Here is a 12,061-nt window from a genome sequence, read left to right as displayed (position 1 = left end):
ATTGGCAATTGTGGTAAAGTCAGTAATTTCCTCATTGTCAATGATGATAGAGTTGGTAGTTTCTTTTACCGTCTTTCCCATAAGAGCATTGACAGTTTTCCACAATGAAAAAAGATTATCCTTATTTTTTTCTATATTAGTTGAATAATACAATTTTCGGGACAATCTTATTACTGATGTTAATTGATTTCTATATTTCCGGTATTTCATAAATGAGTTATTACTTTGATTCTTTATTGCTTGCTTATATAACTTATTACGGGTTGATATAGACCGCATAATACCTTTGGTAATCCAGGGTTGTCTATTTTTCTTTAAAGGTTTCCGTTTAACCAAAGGAATATTTTTCTGATAATAATATAATAATCTGCTGATAAATTTTTCATAAGCAGTATCAGCATTGTTTTCATCAAATACATCGCCCCATTCTTCCTGAGCTAAATCAAATATCAAAGAATTTATATTACTTTCTGTTTCCTTATAATACATTTGAGATTTTTTATTTTCAAAATATTGTTTTGTTTGCAAAGAACTATTGTTGATGGTAAAAACAGGTAAATGATCGGATATATCATAATAAAATATACCATTTGTGAATTCTGTGTTTATTACATTTGAAAATATATTATCAATAAGAGTTTTTGATGTACTAGAAATTCTTGTTGGGTTGTTGATATGTGGTTGAAATGAGAAAGTTGCCAATAAACTTAGCAACTGCATTGTATGATTATCAGAATTATTTAAAAGATCAATATTAAAATCTCCCATTATAAAAGTGTCTTTCTTTTCCTGAGAAATAATACTCAGAATTTGATCAAAACTTTCTAAAAAAACAATCAATGTTATTTCTTGGGGACCTATATATATTACCTATTATTATATTTTTTGCTTTACTGTTCACAATTTCAACAAAAATATCTTCCGTACCCTCGATATGTAAGTCATGCCTGACTTTTATATCAATGTTATTTCTAATGTAGAAAGCAACCCCACCTCCCTTGCCTAAGTAACGATCAGAACGATACATTCGATAATGCTCTAAATTAAACATTGGTGGTGAATTTGTATTAAGCCAAGTTTCTGATATGCCAATTATACTAAATTGAAAATTTTGTAAAGAGGAAAGAAATGATTCTATGGAATCAAAATTCTTATTTAAACTTCTGGCATTTATGTGTGGCGGTGGGCGGTGGGAGAAGTACTAATTAATTTCATTTCTATTTTGTAATTGCTGGCTTCATGATTTGTAACGTAACCAGAGTGCTGCCATCGCTTTTCATCACTATCATCACGTATAGACATTTCCCATTGATTCCCCAACCCATGCATTACAAGACTGCAAGGACTTAGAAAGAGGCATACCAGTACATTGTGCAATCAATTGGATGCACAAATACACTCATACATCCACACATACACATATACACAAACACACATTCTTAAACACGAGCACATAGATATACTATGCAGCTACATGAAAATTCGTTTGTACCGTCCATTATTTTGTGCCATCCATGTCAAAAAGAAATCTGTATGATACTATGTTTGACATTCAACTTGACGACATGCTTGAAATACCATCAAGCGAGCTCCATATTCAGAATGGGGTGGGGCTAACAACCCACATTAGATTACCGTTATCGTACAGGTTATGCTGGGTACGTGAAAGAAACAGCTATATCAAACATGCATGGGCTCGGAACAATTATAGCTACCAATCATTTTCCAGTAAACACACCGCATTGTCGTCGTTATTAATATCTTGTCGCATTAGCGCATTAGCATTAGTGTATACTGACTGACGTGCATGTTTATACAGCACACGGAAACACATCAAACATTATGGCGCGTTTATAAGGCTATTCTTGCCAAGGTAGTTTATCATGTGCCAGCTGAATAGATGGGAGATGGTCGTTATAAATTCCGGGAGGAGTCTACCGTCCGTACTGCAGACATGAAGAGAGTAGAGCCACCATTAGAATCTAGGCTTCAAAACCATCGATTGGACTATTACGAAAGGAGTGTCCGAGACTCTCATCAGCGGGAGACCACACCTCTCCACCAGCCTGACCAGCAGGTCACCGTGGTACCCTTTGACTCCAAGCCCGGCGGTCTCAACAAGTCCATCATCCTCGCAGTGATCCTTTGCGTACCTATTGTCGGCCTGTTTGGACTCCACCACTTCTACCTCAAGAGAAGTTTCTTCGGATGGGTCTACGTCTGCACCCTTGGGCTCTGTGGGCTGGGCTGGCTGGTCGACTGCTTCCGCATCAGATCCCTGGTAGCCAATTGCAACGATTACCAACACGAGGCTCATCTAAGGGGATTCCATCTGTACAGCAGTAGATACCCTGGGCCACTGCACAGTGTTTCCCTTGTTGATGCTTATCTACTATGGCTGCCTCCAGTTGGTCTGCTTGGTAAGCTCAGGAAGGTGAAGTGAGACCAAAACTAGACTTTTTGTTAATGCACCAGTTATTCAAGGAGAAAAAGGCTTGGATTTTATTGTTTGAGCAAAAGTAACGGTCAATGCAACAAGTAGGCCTAACTGGTAGAGAGCAATAGCATGTGCGCACTGAGTTCCAAAACCAAAATTACGTTTTGTAGTTTGTTTTGTATTTGAAAGGTTAAAAAAATCACTTGAATGAACGAGGATATGAGCAGAAATGTCTGTGTCTTCAGTTTAGTGCAAGTGTCCTGAAACAAGGAGGTTTAGAGCGCATTGTCAATGTCCATATTTCCCTCTGCAGGTTTATATCATCGCTATCTAGGGCGTCGGCGAATCGCGATCTTCCACTTACTGACGTTGGGTCGCGTCGCCTTCGGATGGCTCATCGACTTCTGTCGTCTTCCATCCATGGTGCGCCGCGCAAACAGCGACATCAAGACAATGACGAGGGGAGGTCACGTGACCGAGGAGTGGTACTCGCTGTGCGACGCGTACACCTTAGCCATTCCTCTTGGCTTTCTGGGACTCCACCATTTCTATCTCGGGAACACCAGGCTAGGGGTCTTCTTCCTCATCACTTTGGGCGTGGCCGGTCTCGGCTGGTTGGCGGATCTCTATCGGATGCCGGTGCTGGTATCAGAGGCAAACAGCGATAGAGAGATAAAGCAGCGACTCCTCGTCGATACTGACGGCGACCACGACAGCCGCTCATTGACAACCACCACGCCGATTGTCGCTCATAACTTACATTGGACTTATGGACTCTATTAAAGTAACCAAGAACAGACACACAAAGTTGAGAAGTATGCAACGTTTCTCTATATTGAAGGAAATGTGGCTTTTATACAGCATATTTACGAAGATTTCCTGTCCTCTTGTCTCTTTCTGTTTCTTCTTTCAAAATAGTTTCCTCTTTTCCTCTTTTCCTTCACTGTGTTTTGTTCCTCTCTCTCTATCTTTCTCTTTACAAGAGAGGTTGCTTGTGTTTGTCCGTCTGTTTGTTTGTTTGTTTGTTTGTTTGTATAGGTCTGTATGTGTTGTGTACCTTTTATACTATGTCTAGCTAATTGCTTTTTGATGTTATTTAGTCTTTTTGTCCACGAGGAGACTGCAAAATACAAGCTTAGCTTTTTAGCATGTCTCCTCCATTTCCTGCAACTTTAGTTTTAATTCAATTTTCATTTGCTTTTGTGATGCGTAGTATTGTTAACTTCACGTATTTTTCTTTGTTACTACATTGTATTGATGTTGTGTTATTTTGTGTATGAAAATGTTGTTGGAAATGAAATAAATGAAATGCAATGAAGATTTATGTCCAGCGATTACCTTTGTTGACAGTAGATATTAAGAACAAATCATTTCCGTTTTATGTAAATTGCTACAACTTGATGACCCAGGAAACAGGCCATATAACATAATCATAGCATATAAAAGTATTATAGAAATAGAATGACGAAGAACCACTGATACGTGATAAAATACTGATATCGCAGATAATAACACTGTAATGGTCAATTTCAGCTCTGTGTTAAACATAGGCATAGAGCAATTTAAAGAATTGAGTCACAATTGTTATAATTTATCAGCTACAAAATACTTTTTCGCCTTTTGCAATTAAAGCACCTTTTTTTTCCTCCAACTTCACTATGTCACGAGTGAAAATCTGTAAAACTAATTAATGTAATACACAACCACAGCGTGCCGAACAGGACCCAGGTATACAGCTATGAGCGTGCAAAGCATTTATCTCACCATGGGTTAATAATTGGCTAGATGTGGACCATTGCCCTCTATAAGAGCTCGGCCAAATCATCACACGCCCCTCGCCGTCATCGCACGTAGGACTGATGTCATTTTCTAAAGTCAGGTATGAGCTAGATGTAAGGCGTATACGCATGAGATAGGGTGCAGTAAATTTGCTTCACACTTGTTCTATCTGTAGCTTTGTTGGTTCTGTGGTACGGTAGCCTGGGCCAACACCTGCACGCGTAAATGATCGCAGATCAAAACAAAGTTCGGCTGCACCGCCTACAGAATGACAAGAGCAGTTTTCTTCTGGCAGTAGGTGCTGCATGAGTGTGCTTGTGCTCCAGCCTGGAACCATACTGCAAAATATATCAGAGTTTCAGCCCTAATCATGGCTCAAGTTGTTTCGGCCGACGTGGACGCAGCTAGGCGGGAGTTTCAGCGACATGAGGAGCGGGAGAGGGGTACCATGCCGCAGTACACCGACGAGGTCTACCTCACTCCATGTACGACCATGAAGGACAAATCTGCGAGCATGGCGCGGATCCTCTGCTACCCGATCCTGGGTCTCTTCGGTCTGCACCACTTTTACCTGAGGAGGCGCTTCTTCGGCTGGGTGTACCTCTGCACCTTCGGGCTCTTCTTCCTGGGCTGGCTGATCGACTGGTTCCGGATAGGCAAGCTAGTGAAGCAGTGCAACGAGCATATCTCTGAAGCACGTGGTAGAGGTCACTGGATACACAGCAAGAAGTATCCGGGGTACCTGTCTCCCAAGCAGTTCAGCGATGTGCTCATTCTCTGGCTCCCTCCGACTGGGCTTTTTGGTAATTACTTTATGCCGCCCTTTCTATCTTGATTTCATAGCTATATATGAAGTGATAGTTACAGCATAGGAGAATTATGTACTTTTATTGGTTATCATTCGTCTCATGGGCAATGACGTGTTTAGTGGGCCTACGTAGGCTCAAAATGAAAAGGAGATGAATGTAATTGATTGGATAATTGACTTATGTTATCGTGTAATGCAATGATGTTACGATAGCATTTTATAGTACTACAGTACCACATACACACACACACACACACACACACAAATCTGATTATCACTTTACTTTTGTTTTCTCAAATATTGAGAAAAAATATTTCCATAATGAAAAAAAAAATGAAAAACGACGTATCAGAAGATATTTTGTAAAAATTAACGCTTAAATATTTTGACAAAGAATTGATAATAACAATGTGACTTAATGTAAAGAGCTCTAATGAGCTCAAATTTGGCAATTTAACGAATATTGGTTGGTTTTCTATTAAGAGATGTCTGTTTCTTTCAGTACTGTACGGCAGCTAATGACACGAAAGCGTATCATTGGGATTATGAGATTTCTCCTTCCTCTATCTGGAAAATTTACTTCCGATGAAGTGTCTAAGGGTAGGTCCTAAGCAGACCAAACAAGGAAAAGATTGAACCAAGATCAAGATAACTACTTTCCAGAAGAAGGTAGTAAACTGGAAGTATCAATTAGTTAATTATTAATAATTTCTAAAGATGGCGTTACCTTTGTAAACAGTTATGACCTGGAGGGTTTATTCTCTCTCCATACCAATCTTTCTGCTAATTTCATACAGGCCTCCATCATTTCTACCTTGGAAGGACTCGCTATGGTATCTTCCATGCGTGTACTCTGGGATTCTTCGGTGTCGGGTGGATAGTCGATTTATTCCGTTTGTCGTACATGGTTGAAAAGGCGAACACAGACATAAAACTCATGAAGAAGGGGGTCCGAGTCGGTGAAGACCCTTACGTCACTTCGGACGCGTACCTGCTTGCCATTCCCTTGGGATTGTTCGGACTTCACCACTTCTACCTGTACAACAAGTCACGCGGAATTCTCTTCCTCTGCACGCTAGGTGTGTTTGGAGTCGGTTGGCTGACGGACCTCGTTCAAATGACCCTTATCGTTAAGGAGGCCAACAAGAAGCGGCAGATGCGGGAACGACTCCAGCACGCCCTGGCGAACGGAGTGGAACCAAGTCCAAACGCCATCGTCCTGAACGTGGTAGCATCCGGGAATCCTGGTTTCCAAGGAGATGGTGATGTTGGGCCCAGGGTAGGTGAGCATCCGGCGGGTCTCACCGTCAACCTACCAGAGGCCCCTCCACCTTACAGGGCAGATGCGGCAGAGGGTCACTCCACTATCGCGATTGGAGGGGAAACAGCCGGTCCTTCGTCCGCTGCATCTCACGAAGGGGCCGCAGGGGCCGCAGAGGTGGTGGAAGGCATCCCACCAAAGCAGGACCATTAAAGGGGAAATCCAGTCCAAATATAAGTCAGTCTGATAAGAAGGAGTAAAATATTACGAGTTCAACGGTCAGACTTTGATCGAAATTGGGTGAAAAATAATTAAGGAAGTTACGACATTTTGAAGTTTCGCTAATTTTTCAGGAAACAGTTCTTGAACGGTCAAAATGAATATGCAAATGGCAGAGTGACCATGTCATCCCCTCACTACTTGCTATTTAGTTTGTACATAAAGTTTTGAAATTTCCAGTTTTTTATTCAAACGCAATTATCCTTGTATATCCAACTGATCACTATTCTGAAGTTATTCAACCAAGAACAACATCATGTTTCAGACTTCACTGACAGAAACACTGTTTTTGTTTTTGTTTTTTTTTTTGTCATTTTCTTTGTCACAATCAATGGAAATTTGTGAGGTTATAACATGGCTTGCTCACTCATTTGCATATTCTTATCTACTGTACAAGAACAGTTTTTGCAGAAATTAGAAAAACTTCAAACTGTCATAACTTCCTTATTCTTATCCGATTTCAGTCATATTTTTACCGGTGAACTCGTAAGATTTTACTCTTGGACTGGATTTCTCCTTTGAAATGAAGCCGCCTGTCAGCAATCCACGTTGCCCTTTTGCTCTATCCCGCCTTATCAACAGTTTCACAGTTGTTTGGATACGCAAATTTCACTGAAAGACGAGAAGTATAAATTATGTAGGCCCTAACTCCTAGCATGTATACTGTATAATATCTTAGAAGAGACATGATGTCTTGAATGCATAATCATGTACAGCAACATGAGAGCAATGTAGGTACATCCACCTGGTGCATCCCTTTCTGGTTGTTCATAACTGTGCACCAGCAAGGTATCAGTTGATCGCGAAGCCTCATGTGTATCTTTTACTGATTCGATCTTGACCAAGAGTAGCCTTTTATGCCATTTATGACTACTATCAATAGCATAATCATGCCATGTGGCGTTGCATGTGAATTTGTTGAACTCTCTCCGTAGAATAGTGTCTTATGAACTTTTACTTTTATGAAAGTTTGCCATCACTGCCTAAGACTTAGATTTATAGTCACATCTTGCATTATGTTGTCATGGAGAAATGTGAATCTTTGTAAAGCATGTCATGGGTCCGTTTCTTCCAAGTTGAGCACTTGGATGTTCTTGGCATCAATTCAATATGAATGAAAATATTTTGCTTATACCTGACAGGGCGACTAACCAATTCATTCAGATTTTGTGCGTAACATTATATCAATATGTAAATATATATACATGTGTAAATATGTAAATAATATTGCTTATGATCATTGATCACAGAAAGAGAGAGAAAACAGCAAAAAAAAAAAATAGTTACAGAGCAGGAAGAGCTCAATCCAGTCTTCTATAATTTGATATCTTTCTTTCATCATTTCTTTTCAGATCTCACCAATTTAAGGTGTAAAATTACATATTTCAGAAGTTGAAAATGAAAGAAAACAAGCAGTCACATTTTCAAGAGAGATTCTTGTGCAATAACACAATGAACAACCTCGTGTTGGTAGGGCGTGAATGCAATGGGCAATACGTCTCCTTACAACACTTGGGAGGGAAGGGACTTCTGCCATGCTTTACGAAGATCCCCATTTCTCGCAACCACAGAAGCAAATTGGATGGGGTTTTCTGTAAGATGAAGATAATACGTTATTGTTTCATACCCTGAAATTGCATTTTGATCGTAATTTTTGGAGACGCTTTTGTAGGTATCAGGCAAAATTTCCTCCCGTTTGCATAACCAGGTAAAATTGTACCAGCAATACACGATACACAATGCTGAAGCGTGCTGTGTTGACCGTTTCTTATAAATGAAATCTTGAAGTTCAACATTTAGTATTTCACTGGTTGTCTGATAAGAATCCACCCCACCCCACCCATCGCGTTATCTTCTATACAAGATTACATTCGCCGCTGCTTTTTGACCCTTTTTCAAGGTTCAAGTCTAGCGCTGGATTATACCAACTTTTAGTGCTTGCAAATGAATTGATTTCGTTCTTCAAAATATGCCCTGCCTTAACTAGATAAGGTCAGCCAATTGTAGACTGTGAGGAGGTTAGTCAGTGAGCTCCATTCCTTTTGGCCTAACTTTTGTGAAATATTAGACGACTTGTCGTTGCTATAGCAACAATACTCCATTACCAATGGTATTTAAAGCGTCTATCGTTAAGAAATATTAGGAATACATACTGTCTCTCTGTGTTAGTTGCCTATTGTTGTGTATAATTAAATGGGACAAGACACAACAATCCGTGATCAATAGTGACGTATAATGCACTTACCAAGTTATAAAAAAAAGATGCACGTGAGACTTCATCGTCAGTTTTTACTGTGAAGTGTTGGAAAAGCCCTAGATACACTGGGCACGCGCTAAGAAGTGACCAACAAAATATTCTCTGAAAATGTATGGCCTAGAATTGGCATTCAATTAGACAAAATAAGCTATTGACCCTTCATGTTGCGGACAAAAGCAATATACAATACACTGATGATGACAATACTGGTAATAATAACAAAAAGAAGAAGTAAATTACTGATGATTATAACGCCCGGTAATAATAAGAAAGAAAAATAATCGTTATCATGTTCCCAAGATGCCCGGCATCAGCTATTCTTCTATGAGCTATACTTTGTTTACCCAGCAATATTAGTAGGTACCTATCTAATTGCGTCAAAACATGCAGCGTGGGTAAAGCACTATTGGTCCACTATACTCTCGAACTCAAGTTTAGAAGTTGTGCGCCATGTCTCGGTGCCTGCGCAGTTGTGTTTCCATAAAACAATAGTGATAATATTGATAATATTGATAATCATCATCAGCATCATCATCATCATGATCATTATCATCAATTTTATTGAGTTAAAAGGAAGCGAAACTCGACATGATTCCTAACGATGTAGTAACAGTTAAAACTTTGAATTCTTTCAAGAATAGATGAAAATAAGTTTTATTGAAATCTTATGATATACAAGCGAATTAGTTTCATTTCATCATTTCAATCAAGTCATCATTTTCATAAGCATTAATCAATTATATGTAAATCATTTTTTTATTAGAGAAAAATAATCTGTCAAACATATAAGTCCTCCTCAGATGTTACTGAATATCATTGTGTCTATTCTCTCCTGTTTATATGTCATCTCTTCTGCATTCTTACCGGTATATGTACCCTGTTCTTCGCAATATCAATCTAGGGTGCGTCTTATCATTACTCTTACATCATGAGATCCAGTTTGCTTGTGTCCACGGTGGCGCGTGTTGTAGTTTCATTTCTTTTTCTTCTTTTTCCTTTTTTTCTTTCCTTTCTAATTTGATTTCATGTCAGTTGGCATTGGTCTATTTGATCTTGTTTATATAGCTGTTTATAGTTTCATTAGTTCACTATTCGTTCTCTTAGGTATTTTCTGAGGGTCCCATATCGTACAAGCTTTGCTTTTCAGTGGGACCCTTCATTTCCATTCCCATCCTTATTTAATTTGTACTAGGCATAATATTATGTACATGTATACAACTTCAAAAAAAATACAATTATGTTGTTACTCATAATCACATGTATTTTGTTGATTTCCGTTTCTGAAATCATTACAAATATTTTCTGCTAATGCATTGTATATAATTTTCTCTGTTTATTTAATGGAAATGAAAATAAAGTTGAATTGAATTGAACTGAATGATTAACTTATGTCATGTGCTAACAGAATGTAACCCTTGTGTATACCTTTTTAGAATTCTTTTACCCTGAAAAACGGGTAATGCATTACTATTGATTGAATTATGTAAGACAGTGCTCTACACAGCACACCGTCCTTTCGACAGACTGAATTAGCTTGAGAAGCATGTAATATGAACTATTCAACACCCCTCATGCAAACTTATTGCGTTGATTCATTTTCATTCACTTCTGGAATTTGTCACCGTAGACTGGATGTTTGATTTACGCTTATCATTCCCACCATTTTACGCCATGATGCAATGTACAAGACAGGATCTACAACGTCATGCGATCTCCGTTTGTTTGTATATAGGGTTTGTCTGCTTTTGTGTTTGTTTGTTGTTGGTTTTTTTTTTCGCATGCTTCCTAGGTGGTCAATAAAGTATCCAACAGAGAACACTGTTACAGAATTTCAGCAGGTCAATTTCTTGTCTTATTAAGTGTTGATTTATTGTTCATTTCATACACTTCAAATGGACTGAACATGGCGTGACGCGAACACTTCTACAAGCATCAATCACACATAAATAATCAAAGAGACCGTGAGCAATGATTGCGATACCATAATACATACGAACAACTACATTTCTCTTTATCATGAATGCTGATCATTAATAAAATCATTGCCTCATGCCAACTTAAAAAGGTGTTTATGTTGCATCGGAAACAATGCTCTCGTATCTATTTCATCATGGTATTTCGATAGAGTATTCATTTTAAGTTCGTGTGTCCCTTTTACAACCCTGAAAATCACATTCCTTTCATAAGCTGGTATATTATTGTCGAGGTAGAATAATTTAGACCTTTCTTCATAATAATGAAACTAGAAATTTCTTAATGATGGAGGGGGAATTATAGACAACCGTTATTCTCGATACAAAAGGGGAGCGCATTCTCGAGTGTCATGGTTGGGTGTTTTTTTTTTTTTCTAACTCTGAGGTGTATTACTGTAAGATTTCATACACGATGTTGAGAGATATTATATTCTTTAACCACGGAAAATTTCGTGACGTTTTAAAAGGGAGGTTGATACGACATTTTAAAGTCTCAATTGAGGGTTGATATGCATGAACTACGGCATTGGAAACACCACTTTCTTCCAGCAGATCTACAGCGTTCATGCATTTTCCGAGAGTTTCGCTTGTTTTGGGGGTTTGCTGTGAGACGAGATAATACTTTAACACCCTAAATAGAATAAGATATCACAAAGGGTGACATATTGCAATTAAATTGGTTACTTAATGCTACTGTAGTTATCCGCATCCACGCAGTAACGAACATCTCGTACGGGACTGTCATAGTACTGTATAATATCGAAGTGGTGAAAATAATATGCAGATGTACATGAGAGAAGCCATGAGACCTGCTTCCATAATCCATGTGATTTCAACAAGATTTTCATTTTGATGAAAAAGATACTCCTCGAGATGGTGTTAGCGTTTTAGAACTGAACTGGAAGACAGTTGACGACAATTGCATTTCATCAACAAGGCACATGCACATGACAAGAGCGGCGACGAGAATAAATTGGCAACAGTTTTAACGAAAATCACAGGATACTAGCGAATTAAAGGGCAAGAAGTGTGTTTTCTAATAGTCATAACTAGTTAATTCCATGAGCAGAACAACAGCAAAATTGGCACCATCGTGTCATGACAAAATTAACAATACGCTTTTTTTTTTAAATTTTCACTTATTTTGTTTCAATTTGCTGAAGATGGGGACATTTTGCCTCCTCAAAAAAAAAAAGTTTGAAGACTTCACGCTCACATCACACAAATTAGGATGGAATCAACACACTTTTGGAAGACAGAGAGAAGT

General features: G+C 38.6%; 2 protein-coding genes across 2 annotated transcripts; both read left to right on the top strand.

The window, feature by feature from the left end:
- Positions 1-1,900: 1,900 nt before the first annotated feature.
- On the top strand, positions 1,901-3,220 carry LOC140238216 (uncharacterized). The gene is made up of 2 exons (XM_072318153.1): positions 1,901-2,420; positions 2,751-3,220. Exons 1-2 carry the CDS (start codon positions 1,901-1,903, stop codon positions 3,218-3,220), a joined length of 990 nt encoding a protein of 329 aa, XP_072174254.1.
- Positions 3,221-4,586: 1,366 nt separating this feature from the next.
- LOC140238355 (uncharacterized) lies at positions 4,587-6,498 on the top strand. Its single transcript, XM_072318288.1, has 2 exons — positions 4,587-5,019; positions 5,822-6,498. Exons 1-2 carry the CDS (start codon positions 4,587-4,589, stop codon positions 6,496-6,498), a joined length of 1,110 nt encoding a protein of 369 aa, XP_072174389.1.
- Positions 6,499-12,061: the final 5,563 nt, after the last annotated feature.

This window comes from Diadema setosum, chromosome 14 (genome assembly GCF_964275005.1).
Source record: "Diadema setosum chromosome 14, eeDiaSeto1, whole genome shotgun sequence".
NCBI classification, from domain to species: domain Eukaryota; kingdom Metazoa; phylum Echinodermata; class Echinoidea; order Diadematoida; family Diadematidae; genus Diadema; species Diadema setosum.
Note: the sequence above shows the minus strand (reverse complement) of the source record. Positions and strands in the feature narration are given on the sequence as shown.

Coding starts and splice junctions, on each gene's coding strand:
- LOC140238216 (XM_072318153.1), top strand. CDS start 1,901: ATGGGAGATGGTCGTTATAAATTCCGGGAGGAGTCTACCGTCCGTACT. Junction 2,421..2,750: donor GCCTCCAGTTGGTCTGCTTG/GTAAGCTCAGGA, acceptor TTCCCTCTGCAG/GTTTATATCATCGCTATCTA.
- LOC140238355 (XM_072318288.1), top strand. CDS start 4,587: ATGGCTCAAGTTGTTTCGGCCGACGTGGACGCAGCTAGGCGGGAGTTT. Junction 5,020..5,821: donor CCCTCCGACTGGGCTTTTTG/GTAATTACTTTA, acceptor AATTTCATACAG/GCCTCCATCATTTCTACCTT.